Below are 24076 nucleotides of genomic sequence, written 5' to 3' on the forward strand. Positions count from 1 at the left end.
GACTTTATACAGATAATTACAACTTTCCAGAAAAGAACTTATTTGGGTAATGAAACAATGATCATTCCAGTCACACACTATTTTGCAGGAACTGATGAAAAATTCCATCATGAATTGACAAGAGTTAAGTGCATACCTGTGTAGAAAATTTAAATCCCCATCTAAAATTCTGAAAACGATTTTTAAGAATTAAGAAAGCACTGACAGTTGTTTTGAGTGTGTTTTGAATATTCCCTATCTCATTGCTGCTTTGTTTTAAAATGTTTACTCATACAATTATCTTAGGAGTTAATAGAATTTTATCATGCAAAAAAGTATAGTTCCATCATATCCCTTTTATATAATTTTTATGTTTCAAGGCTTGCAAAGTGACTGGCTTGAGTCTTTTGCTTGTGTCAATTAAAAGGCTGCAGTAGTGAAATATTTTCATACACAGAAATAATTATTTTGATGTGAGGAAAAGGCTGAAAAACTGATTCCAACCATATCCCAGAGAGAATGTGGTGATGCACCTGAAAAGAATGATCTGCAGCCATTTCGTAGAACATGGACACAGTTTTCAAGTCATTCTGACATTTAAGAGCCTAAGTCCCATCGGTAATCTATCTTTAAAAGCTGTATGTCATTGCTGACTTATGACTTGCTTAATAAAGAAGAGTGAAGGTCAAACTGAAGCCTGTTAAACTCAGTTATTGCCTCTCCCTCCAAGTTAAAAGGGTTCAATTGACAATTGAAATTAGTTGCAGATTGCCAGATAGGTTTTTTCCTTTATTTGAATGGTAATGGAGACCTGCTTCCTATACAAGTAAGGCCACTGATCTTTTCTGAAAAAAATTTCAGTTAAAAAAAAATAAAACAAACATTGCGCAGTTCACTCCATGAAGCTTAAAGTAAACCTTTGCATGGGATAGATGCAAAACGCTAAAAATGCAATGCGTGTGTAAGACTTGGAGAGCATTTGAACAGACAGCAAATGGGCACGTTCTGCCTCCAAGTAGTTTTAAAATGAAAAATTTATTACCATAGATGACACTTTAAAGAAAAAATAATCAGGCTCGCTATACATACCATTGACTTAGTAAATGGACATATGTACTTCTTTACAAAAGCAATGTTGTTTAAAGTACACTGTCACAGGTTAAAAGGATAGAGAGCAGCCAAAATACATTTCCACGTAGCTCTGATTAGCATATCATTTAACCAAAGGTTACACTTAAATTCCAAGCAGCCCCTTCCTAACAGTAATATCAAGACATGCAAGACACAAGCCCTGTAAGGCACTTTATTCCCTATCTACAGGCAAGCAAGTTAAAAAAAAAAAACTTGGACAAAGATAAATACAAATTACTTAAAGCATTATGCAATATATTTGTTGTTTGTATGTTGTAACATTTTGGCATTAAAGAAAGCACTAAAAAGTGCAACTTTTGCATGGGTTTAACTTTGTTACTACAAAGTAGGTTATGGGCCAAAGTTGATGTATAGTAGTGTGAACTGGTAAGAAACTGAATAGTAACAAAGAGGTAGCCGAGTTAGTCTATACTCCAACAAAACAAAGCAGCAGAAATGTAGCACTTTAAAGACTAAAAATGATTTATTTGGTGATGAGCTTTCATGGGACAGTCCCACTTCTTCACATCAATTTCATTTCCAATACAGACTGACATTTATAAATTATGAATATATAAATTCAATGACATTTATAAATGTCAGTCTGTATTGGAAATTAAATTGATGTGAACAAATGTGACTGTCCCATGAAAGCTCATCACCAAATAGACAATTTTTTTAGTCTTTAAAGTACTACATTTCTGCTGCTTTGTTTTGGTAAGAAACTGGTAAACAATGCACTCTGAACCATCTGTCTTTACTTTAAGATAACCATTTGTGTACAACCCATGCAAAAATCAAAGCCTTATGCTCCCTGTACTGGTGTTTTTGAATAAAAAGGGGAAAGAAGTCAAAATAAAAGCCAAATTGCTCAATGGCACACATTCACAACAACAGCTTATGAGGACAAGTATTAATAGCAAATGATTTCCCCTTACGAAGGTCTAAAAATATTAGAAACATTAAACGCACAATTCAATCTAGAGTGATAAAGTACTAATCACCTGATCAAAGCATCATCATTTATTATGACATGTGTAAGTTTGATGACATTAGTTTTCACTTTATTTAATCATTCATAAGTAATTCCTAAAAATATTAGCATCAAGCCCTCTGGGATGACACCTGCTTAACTCCCTCAGTTCTTAACATTGGAAATCAAGCTCTTCTGGATATCAAAGTATTTACTAATACAGGAAACAAATATTTAAGGATATTCATGACATTATTTTGTCTACATATGCACAAATCAATAAAGTTGTAAGCCTTGGGGCATATGTTTGATGTGCTACTATTTTGTAATCACCACTAATTGCAAATTGTGATTTTCTTTTTTTTTAAATGTCAGCACAAAATGAAATGTGGCGGATGTATAATCACTACGATTTCCCTTTTACCTCTGGCTATTTCATCACTCATAAAATTTCAGATTCAATTTTCCACATAATTGTTCTCTCTATTAAACAAATTCCTCTATCTTCTGGCTGTAGTGATCACCACACATACAATATCTACATCTGACCCAACACAATATCCAGGCTTCATATAACTATCCTATTTTGGCTGGCAAGTTAGTTTTCCTTTTTTTACATTAAAGTCCTCATCTCTTCTGAAGCTTTCTATGGCTTTCAAGTGAGAAATTTCAAAAGCCCAAAGCCAGCTTGGTGGTACACAGGAAGTTTATAAATACGATCAGACAAAATCACTGGGGGCAGGCAGGGAATCAAGCATGCATTGGAAGGCCTTTTTCATTGTTAGGGAGGGGGTGAAACATTATCTGACAGCAAGGTTAAATTTTGCTACTGGCAATGTTTTACACCAACGAAGTTTTAAACCAACATCTGCACCTCCATACTACTCTCTTGGAAATGATAAAGCTGGAGGATGGAGAAGGAAGTAGGCCACAGGTCCACGAAGAGACATAAAATGTTCAGCACATTAACCCCTACCTACACCTAATCAACACTAGAAAAATCACTGGAGCAACAATGGGATCTACAAAGGCTGAGTTAGTCACATAGGCTTTGGCTCTACTTATAATGAATGGGTAGAGACAGGTGCCTAAGAATGCCATCCACAAAATCCAGCCCATGGAGAAGCCAATGAGATGTGCGTCTTAGAGCCTACCCTGTACAAAATTTGGTGCCTGAGTCAAATAGCTGCTGCCTGCAGTCCTCTGGATACAAACCACAACCAGGAACCTCTCCTGGAACACTTGAGGACAAGCGTTTATTAACCAATTTATTCCATTGGCAGAAGGTTCTTTTGTGAACTTAGGAAACTATTCAGCTCACTGTGATTCATCCTCCCCACAGTGCTATTCTGCTTATCCACAGACATGCTAGGCAGTATTCCTCTCTATTTTTTTCCATTCATGGACAGAATAAATTGCGTTCATCTTCGAAGCGGGCCTTTGCCCACAAAAGCTTAGGCTCCAAAATATCTGTTAGTCTATAAGGTGCCACAGGGCTTCTCGTTGCCTTCTGGAGGAGTCACTTATGAATGCTAATAGTCCAGCATAACAAGTTGGTGTCCTTTTTGACGCTGCAAATTCTGACCACGGTAAAATTTTTGAACACATGGATAATTCAACCAAAAGTTGCAGTGAGCTTACCTAAGTCATTTTACATAAAGGAAAAAACAGCCATCAAATGACTATGTTTGGTCATTAAAGACCTGGGAGAGAAGAGTCTCTACCTTAAATTATTCAGTTCCTCCCCACATAAACCACATCTTTAGTTTCTTGAAAGTTGTGGCAGATGTTTACATGTTTAATAGAAATGCATAACAATAAAAATGTCCACAGTCACTCCTCATTTGCAATTGGGGATATTTTGCTACTAAAAGAAGCAAATCAAGTTAAAGGTTAATTTAGATGTAAAAACAACTGCTTCCTATTTTAATTATTCAAATTGGAACCATTTACAGGTTGAAAATACACACAGTGCATTAACATTCCAGCAGAAGTGACACACAAAGGGATAATCATTAGACAGTCTAGCAATTTAATTGTGACAAATAGATAAATTCGTATTCCAAGTACCATTTCTTCCTGATCTCTTACCACAACAACCAAGGACTATAAAACATACTTTACACAGATGATTAAGAGAACTGTTTTAATAAGATAACTCCTGTTAGTGAACTCTCTCAAAGTCAGAAATCTTTAGTGTTGCAAGTACATCCCAAGAAACCTATGAATTCAAGATTGTTGCTTTGACCAACAGCATTTTACCTTACCGTACATAGGTTTAACTATTCATCACTGAAATAACTTTTATTATTTAAACAATTTCATGAATAGACTGGGTTGACAGTATTTTTTCACTTTTATTTATTTACAGAGACATCTTGTTTAAATTATAATTTTTTGCAACATTAGAAAGACTACAACTATGTGATACCATGCACGCCTGTCAGTTAAAGACATCTAAAAATCTAATTATCTCCAATATATTTTACTGAATTGAAAAGGCATCACTACAACAAAAAAGAAACAGTGTAATTAGAAGCCTATGGAGCTTTTAAAAAATCTGAAAAGTAATTGGTATATGTCACTGTTTCTCATAGCATCACAGGTCGTTTGGACTAGAAATTTTAATAATTATTTCTGAGAGTTAGGACTGCATGAAGAGTTTGACAGTACTGACAACATTAGACTGAAGTTCACAGCTAGAAAGAATATATTTGAATTACTTCTAAAGTGGATAGCGAAGTCTTAGTCAGGCTACCACTTACCTTACGAAAATTATAGAGTTTGATGGCGTTATATTGGCAAAATACAGTCCATACTCTTACAGAATATAAGGATGACCATTCAAAGATACTTTAATATGGCTGTGTTACTCAAATACAATATGGAGTCATTTTGCTTGACTAATATACATATATTAAAACAATCTAGACAAAAATGTCAAAAAATAAATTGTAATCCTCCTATACTGAAGTGATGACACCATGCGAGCTCCCAGTTAGGTGAAAACAGCTTTTGGTAGCTCATTTTTAACTGGCACATTAAGTTGTTCCGCAAGTAATGTAGTCTTAAAAGATTATAAAAACAGATTCAAGTCCAACTATCTGTTTTAGTATGCATATTAATTAAGACAACACATCGGTGTGTTCCATGAACTTTGCTGTGCAAGCAAGTTAACTGAAACTATCATCTGACCTGCATCCATCAGTTGCCGTGTACATGTTCTTCATAATTTTAAAAAAAAAGGCTTTCTAATTTAAAATATTATATATCACATTAATAGTGTTCAGCTGTTCCTTCAGCTAGAATAAGACAACATTATTAGTTGACTTAGAATTTCAGTCTGGTTTTGTGAAAAGATAATTGCAAAAATATATCCCCAACTTCAAAACGTACTGTACAGAACTAGAAAAACATCAAAGCACTTTGATACATTTGAATTTCTTAATGTATTTAAAAAAGACAGAATTGAGAAGTGGAGTATTGTATAGTACAAATATTTAGACACTCAGACCATACTGTATAGGTATAATATATGTACAGAGTGAATGCTTTGGAAACATATACAGAGAATCACAGCTTTGATTACTTAAACTTGATCACGTAGGCGGGCCAGTCTCTGTGACAGCTCATCCTGCAGAATGTCAAAATAACATCATTAATATGTATTAGCTTTATAAAAGCAAAATGCAAAGACTTGTCCTATCCAAGGTAACACACAAACAAGAGTCAGATCAACATTTTAATTTCTCGGAAACAAATGTTAATTGACTCCACTGTAACCGAGTCATCTGGTTGCATTCTCAAATAAATCAAGCACAAGTTCAGTGTGTATCAGAAACTGAAGTAGAATGGTAGCTCTACACCATATTGTATTTCTGCCACTCACAGAACCAAAGGCCAAATTAGACCTTAGTGCAGGCTGGAATTACCCTTTTAACATTCTTCGACTAAAAGTTCTCTAAAGGCTTATTCACCAATATAGGATCATTGAAGCACATTATTCTAAAGCTAAACTCCTCAACCCTTCCTCTATGGCTGCGTCTACACTGCCCCTCCCTTTCAAAAGGGGCATGCAAACACGGCCAATTGAAAATGCGAATGTGTTGATTTGCATATTCAACACTCCATTTGCATATGATAGCCATTATTTAGGAAGAAGGGTGCTTTCAAAAGGGGACCTTCCTTTCAAAGGAACCCCGTCTATATGGCTGTTTTGCCTTTTTTAAGCAGCACTTCCAGAATGGCAAGTGGTTGTCATTATGCAAATGAAACACTGAATATGCAAATGTTATTTGCATTTTTGTTCTGCCACATTTGCATGCCCCTTTGAAAACGGAGGGGCAGTGTAGACGTGACCTATCAGAATCATGAGAGAAAATGGTGTTAGCAGCTATGCCAGTTTTACCTCTGTTGAGGATTTGCTCATGTCCAGAAGAAACTTGAGCTGCTCATTCAGAGCTAATTTAAGGCCCACTTGCACTACTTCGGAAGTAGAGGACCTTAGCAGGAGTAGTGAACCTGACCTAGTGTATGCATAGGATGGCCCTGAGTTTGTGAGCAGAGAAAAAGTTGAAGTATTTACACAACTGGTAGACTCATTAAAATGCAGATACATACACAAACTTATGCCCACAAACAAACCTTGTTTCACTTACACATGGCAGTTAAAACGATGAAGATAAAAGTAATTTATTAGTCCTAGAAGCATGCAAATAAATTTCACATACAATGGTAGCCCTTCTATATAAATATGATACATGACCAATTAGAAAAATTACCAGTATTTACCTGCTCTGCTGAAGCAACACTTGTGCCAACGGAACCTGTTTGCCCCTGGGGTAGTTCCATATTCAGATCAAGGCTACAATTAAAAACAAAAGAGCAATATATATCACAGATGTCAAAATAGCAACAAGCCATAGCAGGGTATACAAGAGTTTACAAATGGTATTCTGCATAGTATGCCGCCATCAGTGTCTCAAGCACAACTTGAAAGGCTGCACTCCAGTTAATTAAGATGATCACCAAGCAAAATGCTTGTCTAATAGTTACCAGAAATATTTGCTGGGATGATGAACAAAATTTCTGGTTACTGAAGATGCTTTTGAATAATACTCATGAGGTAAGCAGGATTGAGACTGGCAACCAGGTATGAAATTCTATATCATAATCTGAATACAAAAAAATATCAAATGAAGGTAATGGTCAACATCCCAGCAGCAGCAGTATGGTGGACTAATTCTCTCTCTCTCCCTTATTCCCAGGAAAACCCAGTCCAGCAGCAGGGATGCTGTTCTTATGCCCATGGGCCAGTGTACTTATGGCAGCAAAGCTGTAATGCCAGCTCCTGCCTTACAAAGATGACAAGAAAGGCACATAATAGGACCATAGGCAAAGGACTGGAAAAAACCTCCTGGGACATCAAGTCCAGTCCTTTGCTATCACGGGCAATTTCTCTAACTCAAATTAAATAAATTATGTGCACGTGTGGCTAAGCAAAGTAAATCGATCACTTATTTGCACTATCATGGGCTCATTTTGTAGTTATCAAAATAAATTATTCTTGCTTCCTTTTTAAAGGCCGACAACAGATTATTAAATATCTATACTTTAATATTTTTATGTAGCCCGGGCCTCACTCATTTCTGTTGGAAGATCACTATAAAGTGGATCATGCTGAGACAGCCGAACCTATTCATGCAAATATGAAGCGCACCATAAATAGGCTTAACTATTTCAGCATGGTCCCCATCTTTGAAGTGCTTTTTTATGAGAAACAAGCAGCTCTAGTTCTAGACTGTAACAATCATAACAAAACTATGTGGTGTTTATAATCTCACACATGAAGATTTGAGCCATGATATCTAGAGAAGAAAGCACAACAAATATACAGCCACTGGATTACTTTAGCTCTGCAAGACTAACATATTTAAAATGAGGGACATTTTAGGTTAATTTAATTAAAATCAAATATAAGGGCCAGATGTGCCTGCCCTTCGGGTACACAAAACATTACTGTTCTTTAAAATGTTTATATTATACTCACCCTGCTTCATCTGCCATTTCCTGTAAAAGGGTATCCACCTGGTTCTAGAACAGGAAATCAAAACTAAATCACTGTCTGTTATTGTACTTATTGTATTTAAGTAACAGCATGATTTGTGTAATAAGCAAAAATTCTACTGTGTTAATAAAACTGCTTTACAAAAGAGCTCCTGTGGATTTTGAACATTTGTAGTATTTCACCACCAGAGGGAGCTACAGGAATTCAGAATACAAGAAGCACATCTCACTTCATGCAAATTAGTTCTCCAAGTTCAACTACTGATCTGTAATATTTCCATATATGATTAAGTCTAATTCTCGCCGTATAAATCACATCTACTTTAGTACCCCAACTGCAGAAATGTTACTGTAGTCCTCACTATTCATAAAATATTTTATTAGGGCACAGGAAGAACCTTCTCACACAGCAGACTTCACAAAAAAAATTGTAAGGATTATGTTAACTGTTTTTAAATTGTGACTTTAAACATTCAAATTTTAAGCTGTGACTTTAAACATTGGTATATTTTAACTAAAAATGTTTACTAAAAGTTAAAGTTCCATACATTCCTAAGCAAAAGCTGACAATTTCAGTCTATATCACTCCAACGCATCAGTTGTAAGAGGCAAGTTTAAGACAGTACACATCACATGTAAATTTTGCATCAGAATATTTAAGCAACTTAAATGATTCTTTTGTTCCCAAGAGAGCATGTAAATATTTCGCAAGGTAAACTGGGAATGCCCCAACTCCTACTACATCTTTCAAAAGGCAGAAGGTGTAGAAGAGAAGTGACATCATTTGTGTACAGTGGAGTTACATGACAGTTATTGCAATATCAGTTATTCTTACTTGTGGTGTTGTTAATGTAGTTGTGTTACTCATTGTGTCTTCCATCTGTTGCGTCTGAACATCTAATGTTTCAAACTGGTGCTCAAATTTGTCCATTAAGGCAGATATCTGCAGGTAAATAAATAAATAAATATCACACTATAAAATAACGTATATCAGAATATATACCCCTGAATTCCAAAATAGTTAAATTTAAGTCTACCTTTTCCAAGTTCATGCTCTTCAAAGTAGCATCCATAGATTTAACTACTCCTGCCATTGACTTTGTTACCTAAAAAAAGATACGGTGAAATATATAAATCTGTTACCCCCCTCAAAAAAATCACATCATATAATAAACACAGTAATTAGTATGGTTAATCCCTTCAGTTTCTTAAGTAGACTTCTTTGTTTTCATCTCTGTCCAAAGAATTTTTACAACTCTGTAGTAGTGGCGGTTTATGCAACTGTTTATGGTTCTATCAGTTTTTTTGCTATAAACCATGTTTCTCAGATGTTTACCATTGAGCTATAAAATAATGATCTGAGATGCAGCTCTAAAAATAATCACATTTCACAAATAACTGGCAACTGAAATCTAGACAGCTTGTTTGAATTATGATTATAGTGATAACTGGGACTTAATAAGCCTTTCTAGGTTGTGAAGAACTGAGAGACTGTGGATAAAAACTCAGAACATGTCACAACAACCTATAACTATGGATGCTGAAGGTAAAAGATGTAAAAAGGGAGACCAAAATACACTTTGTCTAAACAAAAAGGCCTACTATTATAGTTCAAGGTCTGTGTAAAATTCACACTTGACAAACAAAAAATCAGTGTTGTTGTGTTGAAAATTAGGCATAACTTGTAAACAAAGTAATAAGCGAATGGGCTATTCCAGTCTCTGATTCCTTTGGAGTCCTCAAAGAGCAACTAGGGTACACAAGGTATGTAGACGCAGGCTGACAAAGACAAAACGGAAAGGAGCAAGTTTTACTGTTGTGGCTGCCACTCCCACTGTTTCCTGGGACCCCAGAACCCACTGGCATACTACTGGACTTTCTCTTTTTGGTCTGATGTGGTCAGGACAGTGAGGAACCCAGGTGACACTGAAAATGAGCTGGAGACAGTGGAGGTGACAAATGTCACCTTGGATGTCAGACTGTCACTCCTTAGCGCCTCACTCCTATCTCCTTTTCCTTCTCGACCCTACTTCTTCACTTTCATGGCTTCCTTCCGGCTGCTTCTACACTTGCCCCCTCCCATCAGAGGTGGCATAGTAATGAGACACTTTGAAGCCAGCTAATGAGGCACTAATGTGCACATTCAGCACCTCATTAGCATAATGGCCACCAGGTGAGAAGTTCAAAGTGCAGACTTCGAACTGCAGATTGCCCACATCTGCAATTGCCTCATTACCGTGCCACCTCTGATAGGCAGGGGCACGTGTAGAGGCAGAACCGGTCCAACAAGATTGTGACTTAGCTGGTCAACATTGTGTATTTCACAACAATACTGTAGGCTTATGACCAGAAAAAGGCAGCTAAATGTGATGCCCAGTTTGTGAGGCCTGAATACGGCGAATAAGACTTTTGGATGTGCCTGTTTTTCCCCAGCAATGAGGATGCAAGCAAAAGTCAACACCTGAAACAGAAGCTGCATTTTCTGTCTTTAGTGTTCTTCTGTCTTCTGTGTGGTTTGCCTTTTGTCCTGTCTTAAAGGAAGCAGGATCAGCCTAAGAGCAGCAACAGCTCCAACACCTCTCAACACACTTTTATTTGCTGCAACAAGGACAGTTTCCACCATCTTTGATGTCATCTAAAAGCCTGTCCAACAAAAGGGTTTTCCTTTCAAAAACGCTGTCCAGACAAAGGAAAAGGAAACAAATAATGCTAAAATAGAAGTCTTACTTTACATATCAAATGCTTTGGTTATTTTGCCTACTTTCCAGTATCTTTAAAAACAGGTTTTTTATTGTAATGATGTGTATCTGCAATGGTATTAAGCAGGCAGAGGTCTCCGTATACGAAACCCCAAAGTCAGGTGACCACACTGAACTCTTTAAGCCCATATAGTCCATCTAAGGTAATATAACAGAATGCCCACAAAACAAGACCACCTCAAACAAGCCCATGAAGTTGAAGAAAACTGATTTTGAAAAAAAGCTTTTGAGGTCTTTGATCTGCAATAATCACCTTATATTACTATATAAGAATTGTTCCACCTGTCACTGAAGTGTAGCCAGATCTGGAGTATTCAACAGAGAAGAGGAATATTGCATGATAATGAGGAAAAAAAAAAGCAATGTGTTACTGAAATTATACAACCAATTTAGGTTAAAAGTGTTATCGTAGGTATTTCTAAGCCACTTATTTCCAACAGAGTAAACAAGGAAAAACATCACTATTCCATACAGTAGTATCTTTACAGACTAAAGACGTTCAGGATCTCCATTTTACACTCATCCCTCGCTATACGAGTGCAATTGGTTCCCAACTTTCTGCTCATAGGTGAAAACTCGTAAGAGGGACACTAAATTACCATTAAAATACACGTAAAAGCCTCTGATTGGTCCTTAGTGCTCCTAACTCAGGAAAAGAGTGGCAGCAGGTGGTGCTGCTTTTGGAAGGTAAATGAACCTGGGGGTGGGGGGGGGTAAAGGCTGGGGGTAGCTGGGGCCATGAGCGCAAGGGAGGGTTGGTTAAAATCTGGTAGTGGGTTGGGTCCGGGTGGAGTGCGGTGTCACAAATGGACAGGCATGGGGTGGGGGTTAAGGCTGCGGCGGTTTGGGGTGTGCAGAGCCGGTGGGGGGTCAGGCTGTGGCAGTTTAGATGTGCAGGGACAGCAGGCGGTTAAGGCCATGGTGTTTTAGGTCTGCAGGCCAGCAGTGGGGTTAAGGCTGCAGGGGGGTCATGCCGCTGTGGTTTGGGGCCATGGGGCTGGTGGCGCAGTCAGGCTGCCGTGGTTTGGGGCCACAGGGCCGACAGGTGGTGTCAGGCTGTGGGGCTGCAGGGGGTTCAGGCTGCTGCGATTTGGGGCCGTGGGGCCTGCAGGGGGGTCTGGCTGCCCTGGTTTGGGGCCACAGGGCCAGTCAGGCTGCCACAGTTTGGGGCTGCGGGGGGTTGGGTCTGCAGGGCTGGCGGGGGGGTCAGGCTGCAAAAGTTTGGGGTGTGCAGGGCCAGCAGGGGGCTACGGGGCAGTCAGACTATGGGGGGGTTGGAGCTGTGGGGAGGGGGTTAGGCTCGTATTAGGCTCGACGAGTGAACTCAGGGAGGTGTATGTGTCCATCATTTAAACGAGTACTCGTAAATAAAGTACTCATTTAACAAGGGATGAGTGTATTTCTCATCTTAAAGATGGCCCATTTTGCAGGACATTAGAGTTAGTACAGAGAGGTAAGAGATGCACTTAAAATTTCCTATGATTTCCTTGGATCCCCCACCCAAATGTGATCCAATAAGATCATAAACTAAAGCAACACCTCTGCAGAAATGTCCTTAACGCTATTTTAAAAATGTAGACAATAGACAGATCACTGTGAGAGAGGGTTAAAAGACAAGTGTGCTGGCGCTTAGACGATTCTAAAGTATTGTTACATATTTATTTTGCATATTTGCTAGTAAATCAAAACAGAAATGCTTCAACACTCCTTTTCTGGAAGCACACAACAAAATCAAATCAAATCAATCAAGTGCACCTTCTTGTAAAATGAAATGGACTTACCTTTAAAAAGTTGTGACATAAGACATTGATTAGGATACATTAATTAGCTAACAGGAGACGCTTGTTTCCTACAAGTACTAGAGAGACACACAATGATGGCATCACTAACACATGAAGGACGGTGGCATTAACCTAACTAATTAACTTACCAGCCAGTCCTTCCTACACAATTTAGTTTATTGTGGACCACAGTTGAACACTGCCAAACCATCCCAGCACACTTTAGGGATAGAATTAAAACAGGTTAAAGGAAAATCAGGGACCTTATCTTTCTGTAGAGTGTTATACATGGAAGTAGGAAAATATGCTTACCTTGCCCATTGTTACTGCAGTTTGAACTCTCGCTGCTACAGCATCTACCCTGGCACTCATACGCAAGAAATTAATTGCTTGATTCTTCTGTCGGATTGCATTTTCGGCATGTATTCTTGCAACTTCAGTGTTACCCTTCTGGATTGCCTGTTTAAATAAAAGCAAACTATTGCTAAACCTTCTTAACAGCAACTACATAGCAATAGCAACTCCTTCAAAAATACTTGCAAAACAAGTAAACTCTAAGTCCAACTCAACTCCCATTTTAAGTCAATGGAAAGATTTTAATTAACTTGCATGTGAATCAGCTGACTTCTATGCATTTGAAAGTATGCCTGAATCTTTCAGCTATCTCCCAGAGCCTCAATATCAGTAAGTCTATGAAAAAGATATACGGTGCAGTAGCATTTTAGATTTATACATTCTCGAACATCTAACCTTCAAAACACATTAAGCATCCAGTTTTTAGATCAAAATACTTATTTTGGTGCTACTAAGACAGATAGATGATATCCCTCATTACAGTATTTTGCCATTTATGGTTTCAGAGCAAAAAGTATCCTTACTTCATTGTGTACGCAGTGGATACCTCTTAATAGCAATCCATATATTAACAACTTTTGTTTAGCAGAAACACTTTGCCAGAAACCAGTCCCACCCTGCTGAACGTAATGACAACAGGATTCAGATACAGGCAACAGGCAGTCCATTTATTAACAACTTAATTGTTTTGGAAGACAAGCCCGAGCTGGAGGCAGGTTTATGGGGCAAGGGATGACCCTGCCCACTGCCAGGGGCTGCCACCTACACTGAAAGTAATGGATTTCGCCACCCACATCCCCATCCAAGAGGATCTCCTCTCACCATGACTCACCCTGCTCATAGCACATCCCAAAGCACCCTTCCGTGTCTGTAGCTGCACAGCCAGGTTTGCAGGGCTGCAGCCAGAGAAGGAAGCACTGGGATGTGCTCAGCACCAGCTACAGGACAGTTTGCAAGGCTACAGGCAAAGGATGTTTGCCCATGTTTCCTTCCCTATCTGTAACCTCACAAATACCCCTTTAACTGATTGGTAACTCTCGGATAACAAGAAGTTACTATATAAGACGTGCTTTAGATATTCCAACTACTGCAAACTCGCTGTAACCCAATACTAGAGGATAACAAAATTAGTAAGTTTAAGGTTATGGGGAAAACTGCTGCAGCGAGAGATGGTGCGCCATTTCAGATTTTGGTTGCCAGAGGTTTGGGGGCAGGGGGCAATGGAGTCAACTTCTAACCATGATTCCATCAGCTACTTCGGCACCTGAAAACTCTAGTTTTTTGGCAGATAATTCAGCAGTTGACTGGAGCCCCGTATCTAATATCTACATAAAAGACAGACAAATAAATACTAGATCCACTCAGTTTGAACAACAAAAATATGTTCCAATATCTTAAGGGAAGTTACTTAATGGACACTGTTAGGTTTCGAATTTTAATATGCATTTTTACAAACTCTGTGAGGGAGAGAGAGCTCTCACCAGAACTCCTGGGCTCTATCTCAGCTGTGGGAGGAACTAGGTGGTACAGGCTCACCCCCATCCCGCAGATTCACGGAACTTGCTTATAAATATATATAACTCAGAGATGCTTTAGACTAAGTACCTCATGTAACATCAATTTTAATGCTACAATTTACAGAATGTGTATATCCTGTTTCTGTACATGTCGCATTCATGTATGAGAAGTTAGAAATGTGAAGCGTGGACCAATTTGCAGCTCTAAGGCTGTGTCTAGACTAGCCCCCAGCTTCGAAGGGGGCATGGTAATTAGAGTGTCAGGAGATTACAAAGGAAGTGCTGCGGTGCATATGCAGCACCTCATTAGGCTAAATCTTCCCCAGGGCAACTTCGAAGTGGCGTGTAGCCGAAGGTCAGCTGTGGGTACTTTGAAGTTGCCACGCGACTTCAAAGTCCCTTTACTCCTCAAAATATTCCCCCAGAGCCCCGGTCCCCACACCATGGCTGGCTCCCCAGTGCTCTCCCATGCCCGGCTCCCCAGTGCTCTCCCATGCCCAGCCCCTGCCAGCTTCACAGTCTTGCACTGCCACCACTCGCCCAGCCCCTGGGAGCTCCTGCAGAGCTGCCGGTGCACCCCCAACTTCAGCCCCGCCAGAATCTCTGGCCCTGGAGTTGCTGGCACTGCCCCGTGCTGTGGCGGGGCCCCGGCCTTGGGATCTGGCATGGCACATGCATTTCGGCCCAGCACGATACCTTTGACCCTGGCTCCACTACCAGCTCCGGTGAGCCGGATGGCATATACGGAGGTGGGGTGGGTTGGGGTGCCTGGCTCTGGGGGAAGGGAAAGCCATTCATTTGGGGGTGGGGGCTGCAAAGAGGGTGAAACTTGGGGGTGGTTTGGGGCTTGAGTTCCAGCACCATTTTTCTATTAAAAAAAAAGCACTGTATTTTGCCATGCACATTTAACACCACATCTGCCATTGTATTGCCCGGTCATCCACGTTTGTGAAATCCTTTGTATTTCTTTGAAGTTTGCCTTGGACAATTATCTTCAATAAATTTTTGCATCAGCTGCACCTTTTGCCAACTTACTGTTTTACTCTTTTTTCCAGATCATTAATGAATATATTGAACAACACTGGTGCCACTACGGACCCCTGGGGGACATCGTTATTTACTTCTCTCCACTCTCCTCATTTATTCTCACCCTCTGTTTCCTATCTTTAATTGGAGTGCCTGAAAATGCTTTCAGGATCATCTAATGATCCCTAGTTAACTTTAATGTCAAATCTTTCGTTATCTTACTCACCCTAGCTTTGTTTATGCACAAAACTGCTGCTGCTCCCAGCTTCTGAATTCATCCTATGTAGATCACTCTGACACTTAATGAGCTGCAACTTTCTGGCTCAGGGACTTGGCCCCTCCTCTTTCAGCATGTTACCCCCCCCCCACCCGTGCACCTTGCAGCAGTGCAGCACTAGTGCGAATGGGCTCCCAGTGCTGTTTGTTACTCCCTATGTGTAGGTGGTCAACCCAGAGAGCTTACTCCCAACACTCCTGCCATGGCCACACTTTCAATTTAAAGTTAGTGCTTTAGCCTTTGAAATTGGAAGTTGGTTTTCTGGGTGCTGAGCCCTCCTGAAGCTGAACTGGCTCAGTGTCTGTGCTGATCTATAGGGCACACATTTAGAAATGTAAACAAAGCCTCAGGAGGTTAAGAGCTCTGGGGCTAGGGTGAGTAGACTCCTAGTACAAAATTCAGGGGGAGACACTTAGCTACTTTGCCTCCTGTGCCCCCGCCTCCACCCCCAACCCTGAGTAAGCCTGAGATACAAAAGCAGAGCTGAAAATCATTTCACTGGCTTCCATAATCCATGTGAAAGTCTCTGCGTGAAGACAAAAAAAGTCTCTTGCAAGCCAGTCGAACTGACAACTAAATTCAAACTGAAGATAAAATTCCGGCCTCAGTTATAGCAATGTAATCTGCATTTAAGAGGCAGCATTTAATAAAGCAAGATCTGTTAGTAAGACAGTAAGTATGGCTTTAGAAAGAACTAAAAAGTTTTCCCCTTTGAAAAGGCCTTTCCACCATGAGTTGCCAACAATAACATTACCTGCCTAACAAAAATAAATTTAAAAGCCTCAGAAAAATAAACCTAAAAAGGGTAAATAATTTAAAAACAACAACAAAAAACCCTACCCCAAAATGGAAGAAGTGCCAGTGACTCCATGAAGTCCATATGGAACGTCTCTATTGATTTTACACGGAAGGTGCTTAGGTACTAATACGACAGCAATGATACAAAGCCTAAAGCTAACTATACCAGAAAGGAATCCAACTGAAGGCCCTTTTGCAAGGCTAGTATTTAGTACTTCAGTGCGTAAATCAGATAAACATTTAGAAACACACACAGAGAACTTTAATGCACAACTGAACTTTCAGACGATTAAATAATTTATCTTTAATATGCCACAATGTAGTTTCCTTCTGCTATCACAGTATTGTAAACAAGAAAAAAGCCAACTCCCACAAATAATAAATTCATCTAGTTCACCATTTCGACCCCATGGTCCATTCCTTGTCACAATGAGGTGTCTCGTGTGCTTCAAAGACCCAGAGAGCTATGCCAGCAGGAGCTACAGCTCCAGGAAAGGTCACCCAAACTGGGCAGGTCAAATGGTAGAGACCAGACAAATTTGGATCACCTTCCCCTGAGTTAAGAGGTGTTGGTTTAGGATTAACAATACTGTCCATACAAAAAAGAAAAGCTACAGTAACATCTACAAAGAAACGTACAAATACACAAGTCTTGGGAGGAGTTGGCAATCCATATGGATTGTGTATGAAACATGGCAGGGAAAGCCAAAACAAAGCTGCACAGCAGATGACCCTTCTCTTACCCAAGACCACCACCCAGTTGGTACATGGAATGTTCAGACCATGTATCAAGCAAGGAAAACAGCACAGATTGCAGTAGAGGTGAAACAGTACAACCTTGCAGTTTTGGTCTTGTGTGAGACAAGATGCATGCAATCTGGGCAGCTATGCATGGCAACATGTGAAACCCTCATCTACTCAGGACATGAAGAGGGCAGAGCCCCCAGAGAAGGGGTGGGCTTGATTTTATTAAGAGAGGCGCCTGGTGCTTTACTGGTGTGGACAGCAGTATCACCACAGCCAGATCCTTTCTACACCAAAACATGAAAGTACTGACTGTGCAGTGTTATGCACCAACCAATGAAGCAGCTGAGGAATGTAAAGCAGATTTCTATATGCTATCGACATTCATAACAGATACCTGATGTTCATCCTTCACATCAAATGGCAAGATTTTGTCACAAATGAGGAGCTTTGGAACAGGACAGGACAGGACAAGAACCACTCGACGTTCCAATCAAGAGAAGAAAATAGGGATGGATAGGCTACACTCTCAGAAAACCATCATCCAGCACAGGCCATCACGCTGTCAAATGGAACCCACAAGGAAAACCTAGGACTACATGGAGAAGATCTACTCAACTTGAAGGACAACTGGGGTACTCCTGGAGTCAGCTAGAAGTTTTGGCCTGAGACAGAGTGAAGTGGAGGAGACTTACAGATGACCTCAACTTCACTCAGAGTACAAGAGTTTAAGTCAAGTAAGTCACTCTACATTATATGTTAAAGCAGAGCTAGAAATGGAAAAAAGATGGGTTTGTAGCCTTTTAACTTCTTTACAACATTTGGAAGCCCTGAAAGGATTTTCTTCAATTATTCCTTTTACCTGAAATTGAGCTCATCTCTCTTGAATGTTATGGACTGGAAAATTAATAGAAGAGATCCTACACAAGAGACTGAAAGCAGAACCAAGATTTGTGTGCTTGGCCCGACTGTTTAAAGCTTTCGTCAAGATCTATTTAATGCCAATGCTTAACATGTACTTGTGAGGAAAAAAAAAAAGATTTTACTGAAGATTCAACACTCCTACCACCACAATTAAGGGCTGAGACACCGCTCAATCCACATAAGATATTCAAGAAAGTATCCAAGAAAATCAAACCATACAAGAGTTGATATTCCTTTTATTGAGAAAGGGCAGAAAAACTTCAGGTTACTGTAAGCAGCAAAAAAAAAAAAAAAAAAAGGATATGAAACCTACTTTAAAAATTTGTACTGGTCACATTTTATAAACATTAATTAATTAATTAGATAAACATTAAACAAATTTGATTAACATTAAGATAATTTAGAGAAATACTGTCAACAAAAAGCTGCTCTAACAAGAATAAAATATACATTTTGAAGACAAAGTCATGAAACATTCCATTTGAGTGTTAACATGTAGAATATGACAAAGGGCACATCTACACTACAATCTTAAATTAATTTAGGTTAGGTTGACTTACAGCCATCATAGTATTTACTTACAATCAATAGTGAGAGTAAGGAATGCAGTGTCTTCACAGACACTGAGTCACCCTAGCAACGCTGACAAGCCCTACACCCCTGGAAGGGTGTGTACATTGGCACCAACACTGGTAGGAACAAGGCTGTAGTGTACACATTGACATAACTGACATAAGCTACCTTAAGTTCACCTAACTGTGTAGTGTTGGCTAGGCCACAGCCATAGATATGTTACAGCTAACATGACGTATTACCTTGCCAATCTACGTACCCTTCCTGTTTTATTACAATGCACATCAAGAAAACCATAGCAATATATAAGTTAAGGATCTGCCTAGCACACATACACACAAAGTATGTGGATATAGGTTAGTTCCATTCCTTACCTTCTTAATTTTAGCCTTTTCAATCTTTTCTTCTTTATCACACTTTTTTGCATTCCTGCTGAGCTCTTTGGCAGCAAACTTCAAGTTAAACAGGTGTTCTGATATGCATATTAAGGAACTACAAAATAATACCAATAACTGAAATATGAACATGTCACTTTCCATTTGCTTTAGTAGCCCACAGCACGCATATTTTATTTTCTTCTGCCAATTTTAACACTGGGAGGTCAGCCATTTTAATTTATACAAAACAAATTGAATGAATGTGTTTACTTATTTTTGTTTTAATTTTACATTGCTCATGTCCTTCCTTTTGACATCTTGGCTCTAAAGTTTAAAACCCATTGTTCTGATAATTTAAAAACGAGTTCAGAACCAAAATTAGCTTAAGTTGGTGAAAGACAATTCAAATAGTCGCAGAAGGGTAGCCATGTTAGACTGTAGCTTCATAAACAACAACCAATCCTCTAGCACCTTAGAGACTAACACATTTATTAGGTCATGAGCTCAGAATGTCAGTCTTCAGAACATGTGCATATGTTGGTAGGGTGATTCTGAAGTCCTGGAATCTGGAGAGAAGGACAGTTTTACCAGACTTCAAAGCAGAGCCATCACAAAGCAAAGCACTTCAGAAAATTCCATTCCTAGCACACAAACAGCATCCATATACTGTAGTTATAACTTGAAAAACCCTACTAAGATGTTTCTCTTACTCTATAGTGCCATAAACCCACACAAACATCGGAAAGGGTCAAGCTTAAATTATGGCGAATTTGAGATGAAAAACAAAGCTACCATTACACGCTTTGTCAGCTCACCCATTCCCCTAACAGATAAGAAGAGAAGTGAGAAATTTTCCCACCATATGTGCAATATCAATTGGCCAGAAGATTAGATTTAACATCTTTCATTTATATATCTTTACTTTTACTATATGACAATGAACCCTTTTGCCACATGTACGGTTTAGTGGAATAGAATTGCCCTTATGTACTCTACAAGTATCAAAAAATCAACATAAGTAAATAAATCTTTCTCTGGTGTAAATAAATGATTTATGTAAGTCCCTGGAAGGATGAATATGTTCCTTGTAGGAGGCAAACAATAATTTTGGTGAAACAATATGTATATTACCTCTATGTAATTCTTCATCACAATAAAAATGTTTTGATAGAATATAGACTAACACAGCTCTCTCTCTGTTACTATTCTTCATAATACCTACTACTTATTTGGCACTGTGAGCATTAGTGAACAATCTTTTCTTTGTTAATAAGAAACATGAACTAGACTAAACATTTAAGCAGTGATAACTTTCTGCAGAATGGCAGGAAACTTTTCCTGCTAAATCACACAGGCTAGTCTCTGGCTGGTGCAATAAAATTGCTTCTCTGACCCAAGCTTGAAGGTGAAGAAAAAAAATCAGCTATCTTCACCACAATGCCTGTTTTTTGTAATAGTGAGGAGTATACATTTGGTGTACCAGGCCCTAAAACAAAGCCAGGGATCCTACAGCCTGCATTGTTCCTTATCTCCTTCTGGGCAGAGAAAATTTCATATAGCTTTCAACTCCCAGCTGAAATTAAAAGCACTGGATCACCTCACCATGAGTGCAAAGCCCCAGTCTCAGTGCCCTGGTTCTCCCCTCGCTGCAGGAAGAACTGCAGTGCCTCTGTGCCTCCCTGGTGGGCAAGCTGAACATGTATGGCCCACGATTGACCCATAGCAGGAAAAAAAAAAATCAGCCACGCATAACAGGAAAAGGTTGCCCACGCTTGCCCTAAGCTGTCACTGTACCATTACATATTTCAAGTTTGAATGCTACGGCATATTGATTCATAAATCCAATTAAAGATGAGCTGCAATGGACAAAAACAACTGTACTTTTCAGTTGCTGAAGCACAAAAAAGCCTGTAAAACATGCATGAAAAGTTTCTTAAAATCAACATGAGACAGCAGTACTAGCAGAACTGAACTATGGTTTCCACTGTCAACCTCACTGTAAAAATATTTTTAAAAGAAACAGATACCCATAATATTGAAATAGTTGACCATGTTCACTTCTGTGCTCTAAAAGCCAGGCCACCATTTCCTTCCATCTCTCCCACGACTAAATGTAACATAGGTTATAGGCCAATGTAACAAATTACACTGCTTTGCCCTAAGGACTGATAATAGTATAAAATATTTCATTTACAGATTGCCAACTACAATCCTGTTTAGATAATGATCAGAATCACTGTACAAAGTATTACAGTACTTCCTTAAATCAATGGCTTTGAGTCCTGGTGACATACACAAGGATTTTATTTTTAAACTCCCTCAGTTACTCACTCAATGTTTTCACACTAGATAACACAATGCATCATTTATTGCCTCACAGATCTTTCATGCCGTGGAACACATTTGCTCCAACCTTCAAATGTACCTGTCTCAACATATGGTAACTCAAATGAAATCAAACAACTTCTAGTCACCATAATATATTTAGAAACCTGTTCAAACATTTCATCTTGTCAACATCCTCAAAACTACAGAACAGGATTTTTCTGAGCAAAACATACAGAAAAAGCAGCATTAAAGCTAAGCTCATTTTACATACAAAGAAAAAGTTTATAAACCAAAACAGAATAAAAGATGCCAAGTATAATTTTTTTTGCCACTGCCAGGACAAAAAAAGGAGGGTGGAGGGGACAATTTCTGGCTCCTGCCACAGCCTCAAAGCCAGATGATCCAAACAACTAACTATTCCTGTGGTGAGGGGAACACTCCAATTGGTATAAAGACAGGGTTGCTGGCTCTATGCCATCCATGTCACTGACTCTGGCGTAGAATGTTGTATCATTCAGCTATTTCTTGCTAACAAAACAGGCTTTTGTGCCACTGGCAGACCTGTGTAAGTTCACACAGGGGACTGAACTGGCCTCCCGCCATCCCCCACAGGACTAAGAGAATGAAAATATGATGTAGATACCACCTTTGCTATTCTTCCTCCCGTCTCCACAAGATACAGTGCCAAGAGTAAGTGTACTGGTCAGCCGAAGTCAGACTTGAAATGGAAAGTGAGTCGAAAGAGCAGTAAGAGACTGAATGGATGAGAGACTTTAAATATTAGAAATCTCTCACTACAAACATTATAAAACATATATTCTTGTAATCAAAGTAACTTTTATCCTCTTCACATCTCACTGCTAAGAAAGGTGGGGAAAAACATGTTTCTAGAAAAAAAAATTATTAGCTCTGCAGCAGTAATTTGATATCACACCCATCTGGGAAGCTAAGTTTTGGCAGAGATACTTGTATCATTCATGAATATATAAAAAATCCCAAAGAATTTCAAACTCCCATGGCAAAAGAAGTCCCTCCTTCTATCTAGCAGATTTAGTTTCCTTGCAAAACTGGAATAATTCACCTCTTTACACATATACTTTGCAGCCTAGAATAGAACAATACACAAATTGCTGTTGTGGTTCCAATAGATCATCAGATCTTACAAAGAAGGAAATTACCAATTTCTACAATGCATTATTTCTAGACTTGCACTTTTCCCACATAATTCAAGATCGAAACAAAACTGGATGAAACTCTACACCCTGAGCACTTGCTGTATTCCCACTGTCTCACACGCTTCCAGCGAGCCTGATGTGGTGGTAAACAGGGATGGGCTCAGCCTGTCTCAAGGCTTGAGTGAATATTTTCCTTACATGATGAACTGAAATAAAACACGTGACAAAGCGATCCCAGAAACTGTCACATGGTTCAAGCCGCTCCCCATAATGGAGCCAGTCCCTCCCCGAGGTGAGGGAGTAGGCTGACAGTCTAACGAATAGCAGCGCTGTCAGCCCCTTGTCTGGTGTGTGTGTGTGTGTGGGGGGGACGTTGTGCCACTCAACGAGCGTCCTTACCATCAATAAAAGTGCCAAAGGAAGGAGTGAGCAGGACCTCCCCACCCTGCACTGATGGGACCTTCCCCCACTCCACTGGGATCTCCCAGCTCTCCCAAAGGGGGGGTGGGCACTGCCCCCCCCCAGTGGGATCTCCCAGCTCTCCCAAAGGGGGGGTGGGCACTGCCCCCCCAGTGGGATCTCCCAGCTCTCCCAAAGGGGGGGTGGGCACTGCCCCCCCCAGTGGGATCTCCCAGCTCTCCCAAAGGGGGGGTGGGCACTGCCCCCCCCCAGTGGGATCTCCCAGCTCTCAGAGGTCGGCCCGTTTCCCACATGCAGCAGGCCCACTTCCGGCGAGGCCTTCTCCCCTCCCGCAGTTCTCCCGGAGTACCGGCTCCCTCTTGCTGAGCCCCGCGAGGGGCGGGGGCTACAGACGCCCCGACGGGGGACCCTGCCCATCTCTTCCCCATCAGGCCTCCCCCTTCTCGCCCCGCGGCCCGTCGGCCCAAAGGATACTCTCCATGTTGGACATGGCGGCGGCTCCTGAGGCCCGGCCCAGCCCGGCCGGCGAAGGGACAGATTCGGGATCGCAGCTCTCCGGCTCTCGGCTGCACTCCGGCAGCCAACTTCCGCCTTCCCCACCCGGGCGGCGTCTCGCGCAGGGGGCGGGACCCAGCGCTTCCGCGGCGGCCGCAGGGACGGAGCGTGAGCAGCGTGCGCGACCCAAGACTGGACTAAGGGAACGTGCGCGCCGCCGCGGCGCAATTCACGGGGTGGGGGGGCGGAGCTGAGGTCCCCGGATGAAAGGCTGCCGCCCCCAGCGGGGGTTGAGTATGCGCGGGAGGTGGGGAAGCGTCGCGCGCGGCTGTGGCTTGGCGCGTCGTGGTGGCCGCCGCTACCGCCTGGTCCAAGGCAC

General features: G+C 40.4%; 1 protein-coding gene across 1 annotated transcript; it reads right to left on the reverse strand.

Annotated features, from left to right (window-relative positions):
• Window positions 1-1726: 1726 nt before the first annotated feature.
• Window positions 1727-23852, reverse strand: CHMP1B (charged multivesicular body protein 1B). The gene is made up of 8 exons (XM_075007945.1): window positions 23677-23852; window positions 19277-19374; window positions 13002-13148; window positions 9187-9255; window positions 8985-9092; window positions 8133-8176; window positions 6875-6947; window positions 1727-5717 (listed from the first exon to the last, which is right to left on the reverse strand). The coding sequence occupies exons 1-8, from the start codon at window positions 23690-23692 to the stop codon at window positions 5673-5675; spliced, it is 600 nt and encodes a 199-aa protein (XP_074864046.1). The 5' UTR covers window positions 23693-23852; the 3' UTR covers window positions 1727-5672.
• Between the last annotated feature and the right edge of the window lie 224 nt (window positions 23853-24076).

This window comes from Carettochelys insculpta, chromosome 13, assembly GCF_033958435.1.
Source record: "Carettochelys insculpta isolate YL-2023 chromosome 13, ASM3395843v1, whole genome shotgun sequence".
In the NCBI taxonomy this organism is placed as follows: domain Eukaryota; kingdom Metazoa; phylum Chordata; order Testudines; family Carettochelyidae; genus Carettochelys; species Carettochelys insculpta.